This window comes from Cyrtonyx montezumae, unplaced genomic scaffold (genome assembly GCF_038088225.1).
Source record: "Cyrtonyx montezumae isolate F1298 unplaced genomic scaffold, pur_monq_1.0 scaffold_17, whole genome shotgun sequence".
In the NCBI taxonomy this organism is placed as follows: domain Eukaryota; kingdom Metazoa; phylum Chordata; class Aves; order Galliformes; family Odontophoridae; genus Cyrtonyx; species Cyrtonyx montezumae.
The window spans coordinates 1,696,674-1,710,403 of record NW_027071903.1 but is presented as its reverse complement, the minus strand read 5'-3'; the positions used below and the strand labels follow the sequence as shown (position 1 = coordinate 1,710,403).

Here is a 13,730-nt window from a genome sequence, read left to right as displayed (position 1 = left end):
TCTCGGTGTAACAAAATACAAAATCTCAACAATTTATCAGAGAGGTGGAAATTGCTTCCCCATCACTATAATTTAATTTCAGTCACTGGCAATTTCCAGGAGATTTTCCCAGTAATCAAATCTAGAACTTCACCGCCTGATGGTATCACATCTCCTTGGATCTTTCTGCAAAGCGACAAGGCAGCATGTCGCTGCCAGTAGGTGTGAATTGTGTTTAGCTGCTGCTTAAGATAGCATTTTAGCTGGGTTCAGTCACTGAGATAAGTTTCTGAAGTGGCATTTACTCTTCTTTGTGATCTGCTGTAGCTTTCATTTTCCTCTAGTTCAGACTTCCAGTTAGAACAGTCTTGAGGGGAGGATTTTTTTAACAAAAGATGTTAGGTAACCCTGCTGTGACAGGAGGCTGCGACAGGAGGCTTCGACTGGGTGGCTTCTGAAGGTCCTTACAGCCAACATTAATCAGTGGTTCTGAGGGCTGGCTGCTTCATTCAGTCATGCCCTGCTGCAGGTTGTGCCCAGCCATGAAGGAGTTAGTGTTTTCTGCCCGTTCAGAGCTCACTGCCGTCGTGCAGCTAAACTGTGCTGTTATTAGGAAGTACTGCTGTTATTGGTATATGTCATAGAAGTACACAGTGACTTGCTGTGCAGATGAAACCATCTTTCCTTCTCTTGATGATGCTAGAACAGGTCACTACTTATCCCTTCTTGGTAAAGGATATTGCCCACAGCTGGGTGATGTGAGACAGCAGGGTTCTGCCTTTTTAACCACAGTGCACAGAGGGAAAGAACAGACTTATCTCATATTGTCCCTCTTCACAGTGACTGTACAGGCAGAGTGGGGACCCACTTGATGGAGGCTGTTACCTACATCCAGTAGGGACTGAGCTGAACAAAACAGCTCTTTTTTCATAGGCTGACAGCCATCTCTGAGGCAGTGATCCTCTGATAGGGGCCACACAGACACAAAGATATGGGGCTTTTGCATTTCCTGGCTGCTGGGGGTTGGCAGGTGCTATGGCTGACACTGCAGGAGATGGATTGACGGATGTTCTTCAGCTTGGGTGTTGGATGGGCAGCAAAGATGCTTTAGTCTCACTGCATAGTGTTGCCTTCTCCATCAGCCCACTGTTGCTGGGCCACCAGTGGAGGAAGTGACTAGTTACAGATGGCTGGCACACCACAATGAACAGAAGCTTCACAAATATTACGTGTAGCCCAGACAGGTCTTTGCAGGTGCATTTGGGTTTCATTGTTGAAATTCACATTAATCTTAACCTGTTTGCTTGTGAAAGTGGCTGTTGTGAAACACGTTTTGAGCAAACTCACTGGTGCAGAAACAGTGAAGGAGATGAGGGGGAGAACACAAAGCAAAATAGGCTACCTTAGTAAAACTCCAGATGCCATCCAGTTAAAATATCTTGTGTTTGGTTGCTCAGTGCAAAATCTCCTAGCTGCCATGTTTAGAGTCTTTTAAATGGGTACTGGGAATCCCTTTAGCTCAAGACTGGAAAAACCCAAAGGCACCATCATGTAGAGATAATACATTGTTCTAGTACTGCTTCATAATTTACAAAGGAAGTAACAACAATGTGAGTTCATTACTCTCCAGTGCCAGGTATGACCTCTGATGTATTTGCTGAGCATAACCACATTGGTTTGCATAGCACAAAGAAGGAATAGTTGGTGCTTCATTGAACCCTTGCATAAGAGACGTGTGTTTGTTTGTTTTTCTGCTGTATCTTTTAGAGAGATGTTATTACTGTAACAGTGAGGCAGAGTTGTTCTTGCTGTATTATATACTGAGACAGTGGATCTGCTCTTGTTTCCATTTAAACAGTTAAAAAAAAAAAGTGTTGTGGGTTTACACTGATGTATTTAAAAGCAAAGATTTCCTGAGGGTGCATGGTAAGCTTACACATAAAATACACAGCCCATCTCTAATTTCTATGCAGATGCTTTTGTCCTTTTCTAAAAGTAAAATCACCTCTCTTTTTTGGGAGGGAAAAAAAAATCCCTTTCAAAAACTTACTACTGTTGCAGTCTTCTAATTAATTAATTTTTCTCTCTCTTTCTAAAGGCAATTGCACCTTTGCTGGAAAACAACCATCCTCCTCCTGACCTCTGTGAATTCTTCTGCAAGGTATCAGAACAGCTTTCTGAAATCTACTTGTAATTGAGTGTAGTTCTTAGAGGGTGTTTTGGTTTCTTCTGGAAATCCTTACCTCGTGCCCAAATCTTTTGGTCAACAAGCAGTGATACTGAAATAGTTGACAGCACCATTCTGACAAACAGATACCCATATTCTTACTACATCAGCCTGCATAGTAGTGCCGATTTAAGGGAGCTAAGATCTTCAGACTCTCCCACTCCCATCTGGATTCATGAGTTGTCCTACTGTGTGTTCTGTTCAGCTAATGCAAAGATCGTTGGGAGTCAGTGGGTTGGTGATGTGATGTGTAACTCAGGCATAGTGGTGTTATGTCACTGGGTGATGTCAGTAGAAAGATCCTAAGGACTCATCCTCTTTCCTGGTGAATCCATGCTTCAGCTTGCATCTTTACAGTTTGGAGTATTTGGGATTGCAAAGCTTTGGGGTTTGTATACATTACTTTTCTTCTAGGTCCCTTTCTGTTTCCGTTTTAAAGTCTGCTTTAGTCTGCTTGCTGATGAGTGGATGTACATTAGCCAGAGATACTTGTCAGCAGTCACACCTGTGGAAATTAGGTCAAATTTCAAAAAACAACACGGACTTTGTTTCACTTCTGTAAGTCAGCCTTAGGGCTATTTCTGGCCTCAAACTCAGTACCTCTAAAACTCTATGTTGCCCACCGGTCATCCTCCAACCTACACGGGCACTTGCGTTTTTTTTTCGTGCCTTTGGTCTCCCTTCAGAGATGGGAACTTAATTACTGTTAACGATGTGGGACAGGCTTTGTATAGTTGCAGAAAGGGAAATTTTGATTACAGGCTCTGAACTCTCCTTTCTCAGAGACAGTCAGAACTTGAGTGGGCAACTTTAATGAGCAGGCCAGTGTATCTTCAGAACCGGTCCTGCCTTGAGCAGAAGTTTGGAGCAGATGACCTCCAAGAATCCTTTCCAGCCCAGATTTTATGGACTGAGAGAGACCCATGTTGCTAATTCTGCAGCTCACGAATTGACTTGTTGCTCCTTACAGCACTGCCGAGAGCGCCCGCGGTCGATGGTTGTGATAGAAGTGTTCACACCAGTGGTACAGCGGATTCTCAAACACAACATGGTGAGTGCATGCTTTACGGGAACCTGGTCAGCTCGGAGAAGTCTTACTGTGACATCTTGTGTAATGAGCAACTGCTGTTTTGTCCGTAATGCACAAAGCAATGTGACACCAAAAATGAAAACCCCCCATTGTGAATGTGGCATGTAGTCACGTACTGCTTTGTAATACCCAACTAATAAGCATGCAGTGGCATTCAAACAAAGCCATGATTTGATGGATGTTTCTCTGGGCAGCAGTGCCAGCTCGTTCAGCTCCAGCTTCCTCCTGCCTGGCTCCTTGTTTATGCTCTGCATGCTATCCTTGGTGTTACACTGGTTTAAAATCAGTTATTAAGTAATATCAGAATAGGGACTTTTTTTTTGACTTTTGAACTGAGACCCTGAACATTTTGTCTTTAAGACAGAACAAACTCTCTGCAGTTCCATTTTTCTTTGGACCCATGTCCAGTATGTTCTTATGTAGATTTCCTGAGTTTCCTTATGTTTTCCTACTTGTTCTCCATACTTCTCCTTCCAGGTGTTACGAAATCCTGTCATGTAAGATTGTTCTTTCCTAGGCTGCTTTCCTTCTTCATATTGCCAATCAATTCCATGGTAGTGATTGGAATAAACGCTAGGGGACTGCCCTACCTGCCTCTCTTTTACCCTGTATACCAAATTTTCTCCGTTCATTGACAATATATTCTTGCATGATCTGTATTCCTTTCCAAAGGGAGGTCAGAGTGTTTACTGGTCCTCCATCCATTGAGGCATATTAAATTTCCTGCCTTGGTTTTTAAGTTATGCAAACAAATTTTACTTTGCAATGCTGTGGCAAAAAACAAAACAAATAAATAAAATATTTAAGGCAGTCAGCTTAGCTGTGATGTCAAGGATGGGACTCATCCCTCTGTAAGTACAGAAACAATTTCTTTTCACTAACTGGTGTAATTTTAGAAACCATCCCATCTTCCTGTGTACAGCATGGATCCAGCAGAAAACAGTTCTTATTTTTATTACGGTATTATTTAACTCCTTGAGTTTACAGAACAAGCTGGGAAGCCTAAGATGGCGAAAAGGTCATATTCCTGGCTCTGTGCCTGTGCTCTCCAGACATGTAAACATTTTTGAATATTCTGTAGTGTTCAATGAAATATTCTGTAAATGTTATTCTTGGATTTCAGGCTGATTTTTTTTAAAGAATCCTGAACTCTTGAGGGGTCTCAAATAAAATCTAAACGCATAGTGTAATGCTTGTATTTGGTTTGCTTCAGAGAATTGGGTATATTTACTGTACTTAACATTTGCAGATTGAAAATCAACATGTCTGTACCGCAGTGTGTAGTCAGAGAATTTACGGTGTCATATATTAATTGGAGTGGATTTGGGCACTTTACTACTCTCTGGGGATTTCTGTACTGAATAGTCTTTTAAAGAATATGTGTGTGTGCATGTAAATAAAGTAATCCTTCAGGGAGACAGTGCTGTTGGCAGTAAACTTCATTACCTTAGGAGGCCACGTGCAATTTAGTGTGCTTAGGGCAGGAAACCTAGCTGTCTGCTCCAACCTTTGCCACTACTTTCCTCTGTGATCTTTGGTAAGTTCACGGCAAATTCTGTTCCACATTTTCACACTGAACAAAACAGGGAAAGAGCGCTCCATTTCTCTATCAATTTGAAGTCCTGAAAGAGTAAGGATAGCTTTTTGTCACGATGATGCCCATTAGTAGGTATGGACTGGGGATGTGCTGAGTTGTCCTGGGAGTGCTTGGAGCCTCTCTGCCTTTTGATTTCAGCTGTTTGAGGGCTCAGCCCAGGTGTCTGAATACAACCACTATTGCTTTTTATCTTAAGAGTGAACAACATTGATAATGCACATCGTTCACCACCTGATGTGGTGACAGAGCATCACATTGTTGGAGGTATTTTATTTTAGAGCTGCCAGCAATGACGTCCTCTTTGTGATCTCTTGGGCTTTTGTTCTAATTTCATTTATAGGGCACTTATGGGGTTGAAAATATTCATAAATAGTAACTGCACGAGCTATCGTGTAAGGAGTTTCCATGAAGTTAAATGGCACCAGGGGAGGTATGAAGTCTGTGTGGTCTCGTGCTGTGGAACTAAATCTATTTGCAGTGCCAGGAGGAGCTGTTAGATGTTCAGTGGATTTAATTGTAATACCAACTGTGAAATCACTGGCAGTCCTTTTCTTGTATGAAGTTACCACGTATCCATTCAACACTGGCAAAGAGCGACACGTGGACTTGAACAGAACATTGTTCTGTCTGCAAGCTTCACATTTTTGGTAATTTTCTCTACTTGTAAAGCCTATCAGATGTTAAGCTCTAGAAGTGCCTGAAACCAAGATAAGTAACAGAAGGTGTCAGTGCTTTGGGAGCATGTCTTCTCTTTCACTGTGCCCTGGTTTGTTACCACAGGTGCCATTTAGTTTTTCATGCTGACTCCTCCTCCCCGTCCAGGTGCTGGAGGGATGACTAGAAGGTGCCCAGTGCTTAGAAATTTAGTTCTGCAGCTCTGTAAAACCTCTATCATAAGGTTACACCTGCGTAAATGTGAAGAAATGTGCTGAGGAATAACACTTAGCAGGCAGCAGACTGTACTCCTTTCACATCTCAAAATAGCAAGGAAGGTGAGGAGACGTGGGATTTCAGTTAGCAGGTGCCTTGCTGACTGCAGGACTGGAAGCAAGCAACTGCTGAGCTCACCTGTCAAATTCATGTTGTACCTGAGGTACAGATCCCTAGAGAGAGAACTGATCTGTGTTTTATAGTTGATCACTTAAAGGTCATGTGTCAGGCAAGATTCTCTCTTAAAACAGAATAGACAGGATGTCAAATGTTGAAGTAAAAATTCATACGTGAGTTGTCTTTCTAAGAAACTGAAGCTACAAGTGGAAGTGAAAATGCAAAACAATTGAAATACATTGAAATACATAAAAAAAGATTTGGAAGAGAAATAAGTGCAGGCAGGAATTTGATCAATTAATTGACTGATTTATTTTTGCTTATAGAGACGCCTTTTGTTTTGAGTTAGACCATAGAGTCACGGGATGGGTCGGGTTTGAGGGGGCCTAAGGATCATCCAGTTCCAAGCCCCATGCTGTGAGCTGGTTGCCCCCCACCAGATGAGGATGCCCAGGCCCCCATCCAGCCTGGCCTTGAGTGCCTCCAGAGATGGGGCATCCACAACCTCTCTGGGCAGTCTGTGCCAGCACCTCAATTTCCTCCCAACCTAAATATCCCCTCTTGTATTTTAAGGCCATTCCCCCTTGTCCTATCACTGTAGGCTGTGTAAAACGTTGGTCCCCCTCTTGTAATCTCCTTTCAAGTACTGGAACACTGCAGTGAAGTCTCCCTGCAGCCTTCTCTTCTTCAGGCTGAACAAGCTCAGCTCCCTCAATCTTTCTTCGCAGGAGAGGAGCTCCAGTCCTTTTAATCATCTTTGTAGTGCTTCTCTGGACCCGCTCCAGCAGGTCCACATCCCTCCTGTGCCAGTGGCCTTGGGCTTGGACACAGTACTCCAATAGATCTGGGTGGAAAGAGAATTGCAAGGCATACCATGATTAGTGAGCAACGCATGACTTCAGCACGCAGTGATACTGTGCTCCTGAAGCTGTCAGCTTAACAACAGAGTGAACTGAGTTGTGTTTGAATGGATTTCTTTGGAAAACCCACCATTTCAGTGTGCATTGCAGGCATGTTTCACCGTCTTCACTGAGTCTCTCCTTTCTGGACAGGATTTTGGGAAATGCCCTCGGTTGCGACTGTTTACTCAGGAGTACATTCTGGCTTTGAATGAGCTGAATGCTGGAATGGAGGTGGTGAAGAAGTTTATTCACAGGTTGGTTAATTTAATGTTATAGTGTATTTCCCAGGCTTGTGTGCATGCTTATTTCCATTACTTCTCCCAACCCTGCTCATCTCTGTGCTTAGCTGTGAGTTGCTGGCAAACAGCAAATAAGTGAGAAGTGTCCATGAGGGAATATTGCTGAAAACTTTTTTTAGCTTCTTGTCAAATATATGGCTGGTGTTTTCTGTCTGTAAACACACTGGAGGTGAATGGACACTACTGTGTGTACATTCCCACTGTACACTGAGGCCCAGAGCCTTTACAGAGAGATTCCCCTCAACATTAGACCCCATAATGCTCCATCACGTGTAAGCTTTCAGAGGAGCTGTAGAGATATCACACTGAATAAACTGAAGAGGCAAGTTAGCCTTCTTCTGAAGTAGACTATTTGGTGGTGATTTACAGTGTTAAAATAACTCTGTTATGACCTTTCTGAAGATTCCCCAAGGCTGCCCAGTGCAGTTCTGGCACATCTGTCTGACTCTTTTTTGCTCACAGAAATCTTCACTGCAGTGATGTCATCTTGGCTTTTGTTTTTCAGCATGCACGGTCCAACTGGACAGTGCCCCCATCCCAGGGTTCTGCCAAATCTTGTAGCTGTCTGCTTAGCAGCCATTTATTCATGTTACGAGGAGTTTATCAACAGGTCAGTATGGATTCTCAGCTCACCCTGTGTTGCTCACTCCCAAACCTGTGGTGTCAAAGAGTTTTCATTCAGGCTGTAAACAAGATTGCTGTGAACATGGGTGTGGGTGTGCAGGAGTGTGTGTTCATTCTCACTCCACCCATTGCTAGAAGGGGCTGTGTGTAAATCCCCGTGTATCCATAGCTTTGAACCTGAGCCGGTTTCATGATACTGTCTCCATTATTGTGGAAAATCTGATTCCTGACTTACAAGATAGGTGCTGCAGCTTCTGACACACGAGCCAGTTTCCAGTAGACACGAAGGGTTCCTGTCTGCTATGTTTCCTGTTTGTTTATGGCTATCTGACTTTCCTCATGGTAGAGCACGGACAGGGGCTGCGTAGTGTCCAACAGAAATTCCAGACACGAGGGCTGCAGACAAGTGTCTGGGCATGTACTGTAGCCAGATACATACTTGGGCATGGATCCTGTTACAGCTTTGCACAACTTGGATGGGAAAGTTCACCTTTATGCTAAACTGGCATGTCCACCCGACTAATGAAAAGCTGAAATCTTCCTAGAGTAGGGGCTGCAGAAAAGTCCTGTTGCAGCATTTTGATATTTTTAGCTGATTTCAATCATTCAGCCACAAAGGAGATCGCAGTACGGTGGGCTAGGGTGAGAAGCAGTGGGAAACTGTAGCAGATCTTGGCTTCTCCATGGTTCTCTGTCTGTCCCGCTCTCTGCTGTTATGTCTGGCTGTTGAAATTATTTGTTGATTTTTAAAATTCAGTCGAGACAATTCGCCAAGCCTGAAGGAAATTCGGAATGGCTGCCAGCAGCAGTGTGACCGGAAGCCTAATCTCCCCCTCCGCCTTCTTCACACGAGTCCTGACCTGGTCTCTCAGGAGGCCACCTTGACTGAATCCCGGCTCAAGCCTGTCATTGTCACTTCAAACGAGATCCACGTGGAGGTGGAGCGCAACAACACGGCTAATCAGAAGATGACGGCCAACGTGGGCAATGACAGCGAGCCCAACCTGATTGACTGCTTGATGGTCAGTCCCACCTGCAGCACCATGAGCATCGAGCTGAGCGCCCAGGCAGACAGGATCCTTGGCTGCTATGTGGAAATACTCAAGATGCTGTGAGTAACTATTTTAAAACAGCTTTTTGAACAGTGTCATCTTAGCAGTGGGGGGAGCTTTTCCCAAAGGCCTCTCATCTTCAACATCTGTGGCCAGCAAGCACACGGTTATAAATCTGACTCCAGCACTGGAGTCTAGCCTCTGAAACAGACATCTGGCACTGCCAATACCTTCTAAAAATAGCATTAGGAAGATGAAAAGGGAAAGCTTATTTGTACAGTGAGCCTCACGCGTGTTACAGAAGACAGGACATTGTTGCCAGTGGTTTCTGTTTTGTTCTTAGCCACCAAAATAAAAGATCCATTTATCTCCTCCAGGGCTCTTGGGATTGCCCGTGACAGAGCTCAGAAATACTGACCCATGCTAGGCTTGCAGCTTGTGCAGAGCTATGCAGCTCTGCTGCCTTGGCTTCTAAGGGAGCTGGAGGAGGCCAGTGTTTTTCATTTGGATATTCCCCCCGAATGTTTGCAGAAGATTGATGGCTTGCTCAGATTTACTTCTGTTATAAGAGATCGTCTGTTTGTTGATCAATTGCTTTGGTGTATATTGAACCTGTATAATGAACAAGTGCTCAAATAACCTTCACTATACGATGGCTTCGTAGTTTCCTGGGAGGTAAATTCTCTAAATGTGCTGAAGAGGAATGTAAAATACGAAGTTCTCTGGGAAAAGCTTGTTTGTCTCCTGGATAAATAAATAAGTGAAATGAAGGAGTAACACAGAAGGTGGACTGCAGAATAGAAGCTTGTAATAGAACATATGTTCATACAGGAAAACAACCAAACACAGTTTTGTTGGCTTTGACATACAGCTTTCCTACTGAGTTGCAGTATGTCTATAGGCAAACCTTAATGATTTTTAAACAATGTGAGTTTTAATGAAGTAATAGTTGATTTTTTTTTTGTATTACACAACAGTGGGTGAAATTCAGACTCCTCTGTAAATTGTGAGCATTTGGCTACACTTAAGTCAAGTGCTAGCTTGGGTGTACATTCTCTAGGAGCTGCATGAAGTCCAAATGCCACAATGAAGGATTTTGTGAAAGTTTTTCCCCACATTTTCAGTATTTTCAAAATATTTAATGCTGATTTTAACATAATCACTTCACTCGCAGCGAGCTGTCTTGCAAATACATTCGTAAGCACACACACAGAGTTGGAGACAGGAGAAGTGAATCCAAGATACTGTTCCCATTAGATTCTTGAGCAGGAAGCTGCTGAAGGATCGTTTTTGTTTTCTTACCCTATCCCCTACCTTTAAAAATGTTAGCATTTAGAATTCCACAGCGTCTGTTTTTCTTCTATCTAATGGTTTCTAAGTCTTCATGCACCCAGGCCCAGGTGCTGCATTAAGCATGTTGTGTATTTATTCCTGTCCCCATGACTCTCGATGTTTTCCATAAACACTACGAACTCTCTCAGTGCTGATGCTGGCTTGGATGCTGACTCATTAAGCATCGACGGTTTTGGTTTCATCACGCAGCTGACACACTCTTACAAACAAATTCACAAATGGGCACGTTCATCCTCACAGCCTCTCTTAAGTTTTCTAAAGTTTGACATGCTAGGTCTCCATTCCCATATTACTTCCTCCACAAAGAACTCTTATTTCATTCCGTACCTTAAGACAATTTTTAATGTGTTGTTATTTTATTTTTCTCAACCACAATTGATGCAACTTCCCTTAGACTGCCTTGCCAGAGCTCACACCCTGCTTAAGAAATCACAACGTGTGAAAATACGGGGCAGTTTCTCAGACAGAGCCATGGCTGGTAAACATTGCCACAGTTCCACTGTTTTAGATTCCCTTCCGTTCCTGTTCATCCCTTGATTTTTTTTTTTTAATTTTTTTTTCAGTTTCATTATTTATAACATAAAGGTAAACCAAATATGACATTGGACAGTGTGTAAGGGTTAGTACTTCCTGGCAGAAATGCCAGACAGTCCTGTTACGATGCTGATTTTTTTGCATGCCCAAGCTCTTCTTGAACAAAGCCTTTCTGATGTACTGAATACTGTTACTGTACTTTGAAAAATGGAGAATTTGAAGAAAGAGCTGGAGATCATGCCAATAGGAAGAAAACATTCATTATGGAAACAACAGCTATCCAAGAGCTGAGCTCTCAGCAGGCAGCCACTAAAATAATGTTCTTATTAATAACAGTGGTAAGCCAAACATAAATAAGTTGCTTAGCATTGAATTTAATTGTTCTTTTAGGTGTCTGACTCAATATCATCATTAAAACAAGAGAGTCACCAACGATATCTTTTTTGCATAATTAACTTAGGGCAGCAGGGAGTAATTTATTTAGGCAGATTTTAATTATTGGAAGTCTAGCAAATGAAAATTCTTAACAGTTTTCTTCATCAGAGGACTTTTTATTGTTCACCTAACTCCTACGCAATACATACTTTTGAATAAAAAGCCTCTAACAGTGATTAAAAAGTAACAGCAATTATTTAATAGCCACTGTAGGACCTCACTTTTTGCATAGAATTCTCAGTGTGCAGATGAGGGAGTTGAGCTGTTTGGCCATTTTTTGTAGCACTGAAATATCTGTAAACTTTTGTAACGTGGTTGAGTAACAGTACACAACTATTGCATACTGCAGGAAAACATGAAATCATGGATTGAAAGATGTTGGCAGAGGAGGGACAGTCTTTAGTGGAACACAGTATTTTTGTCCTGCACTCAGAGGTGGATCAAACTCCTGTGTCAATATCCCCTAATGCATCCTGGATTCTGATAAGGTTATTGATGCCAGCTTGAATGCTACGCTCTTAAATTGGTGCTTAGAAAATGCACTAAATTAATTGAAATCTTTCTGTTCATCATATTGAATCTGAGGATCTGAGCGCTGCTTAGCATTGCCCAGCTCCTTCCTTGAATGTTAATGTTTCTGTGCGTTAGGGAGTTTCTTATACTGTCGAACCGAGGCTTGAACATCACATCTGTGGTTAGAGAAGTTTATGGTAAACGAGGCTGTGTGTCCTCTTCTGTGGAGTGGTTAGCATCAAAATCTGCGTGTGTTCTGAAGAGCTGCACAGGTGGTGGAGTACCTGTCAGGGGCTCTGAGGGGCTGTTGGCCTGCCCCGGGCCCTGAGCTCCGCCTCGTGCAGTGTGATTCAGAGGAGCTGGACCCAGGGGCACACCTGGCGGAGGACTTGGCCATCTTTTTATTATCCTGTAAAAACAAAGAGGATTTGGGGCTTGCCGTCTCTGGGTGAGAAGACCGAGGGCTTTCCAAATGCAAGTGTCTGCCGGAGCTTCCCCTGCCTTCTCCGCATTCCCCAATAGGTCAGGGGCATGCTCTGCATATCCCAAGTGGATTCTCTTATGTCATGTTTATCAGGGTTGCCCTGGGCTGCTAATATGTTTTGGATTGTTTGTGCCGCACATGACATACGGGCAGGTTTTCATTTTGGTGAAAGGTGATCCCTGGCAAAGAAAATGCATGATGTCGACAGGCCGACGGCAGCGGTGGCCCAAAGGCGAACTCACTGCGGAGGGGGATTAGGCCGTGACAAGTTGGCCAAGGCTGCAGCTCGTCCCTTCAGACGGCTGTTTGTAGGACGGCTGTGGGGTTTGGGCTGTCAGCATGCAGCATGGCACCCACTGGGGAGCTGTAAACTTTGTTCTCCGTGCCCTCCCCATATCTCTGTGCCCCATCCCGTCCTGCGCTGCCTTTGGGACGGGCTCCTCAGCTGGGGCAAACCCACGGCCTTCCCCTCGCTGCTCCAACACCTCTGCCTCGTGCTGGAGCTCTGAATGGGCCTGAAAAGAAGACAAAAAGAGGCAGCCGTCTGAAATGAAAGGAGAAGTCAGATGAGATGAGCACAGACAGAGAGAAAGTGTTTTTGAAAAGGGAATAGGTGGGAGGAGGAGAAACACCGTAGGCTTTTAATAAGTAGTTTAGTTTTATTCTTGTGCTGTGTTTGTTTCATGTTTCCTAGCAGAGATTGAAGGGATTACAGGTTGTGTAGATTTTTTTGTTCAGGTCCCACTCATGTGACCAAGTTCTGCATTTTTCACAAGAGACAGTTTTCTTCCTTTCTTCTCCTAGGAAGATACGCCGTGGTTGGTTCTCCCAGGCTTTGCTCTGCAGATGGATGCAGCACGTAACTCCCAGCGCTCATCAGGGTGATGCTTTCCAGTTCTGTCAGCAGCGTTTCACTCAGCATTGGTCTATTACAGAGCAGCTTTTTTTTCTGCTCCTTGCAATTTCCTTTGAAGAGCAGTCAGGATTGGTCCCCATTATTACTAATCACACTTCTTCACGTTGCTCAGGGAGGAATTTTAGTGGTGCAGCACTTAAACTGAGATGTCGCAGGAGCTAAGTCTCCAAGTGCACCTCAGGAGAGGTTTGTGGATGCTTTATTTCACGTGATGTGAAACACCTTTGAGCACCTTTGGATTTGCTCACACAGCCTTTTGACAGTGCTCAAAATTCTGCCCTACAGGTGCTATTCTGAGAGGAATATCCCAGTCATAGTGATAATAATACAATAGGTTCGTTGGATTTGTCAGTTCTTTGAGGAAACGAACACCAGTGCTGAAGTCCAGGCCTAGAGAGCTCATCTTGGAGGTGCTGGCTCAGCTTCTCAGTAGGTGTTTTATGACACTCACTTTACACCAGCAAAGTGGAAAAATGGTCCCGTGTCATGACGTCCTGCCTTGTGTCCTGCTGCTTGGAGGCACCAAACAAAACCGGTCATCTTCAGTGTTTGTTTAGCATCCACTGGTGGTTGGACCAGATGATCTTAGTGGTCTTTTCCAAGCATGCTGATTCCTTGATTTAAGCAGGTAATGGGGGGTTTTGCCTCTGGAAAGAACCATGTGATTGGGAGAGCAGA

At 43.7% G+C, this 13,730-nt stretch overlaps 1 protein-coding gene across 1 annotated transcript in view; it reads left to right on the top strand.

The window, feature by feature from the left end:
* Nucleotides 1-13,730, top strand: part of CMIP (c-Maf inducing protein) — a 118,507-nt gene that overhangs the window by 89,237 nt on the left and 15,540 nt on the right. Inside the window, exons 6-10 of the mRNA XM_065733106.1 lie at nucleotides 2,078-2,140; nucleotides 3,177-3,257; nucleotides 6,993-7,096; nucleotides 7,647-7,751; nucleotides 8,523-8,876. Coding sequence (XP_065589178.1) covers nucleotides 2,078-2,140; nucleotides 3,177-3,257; nucleotides 6,993-7,096; nucleotides 7,647-7,751; nucleotides 8,523-8,876 — 707 coding nt within the window. The remainder of the gene's footprint in view (nucleotides 1-2,077; nucleotides 2,141-3,176; nucleotides 3,258-6,992; nucleotides 7,097-7,646; nucleotides 7,752-8,522; nucleotides 8,877-13,730) is intronic.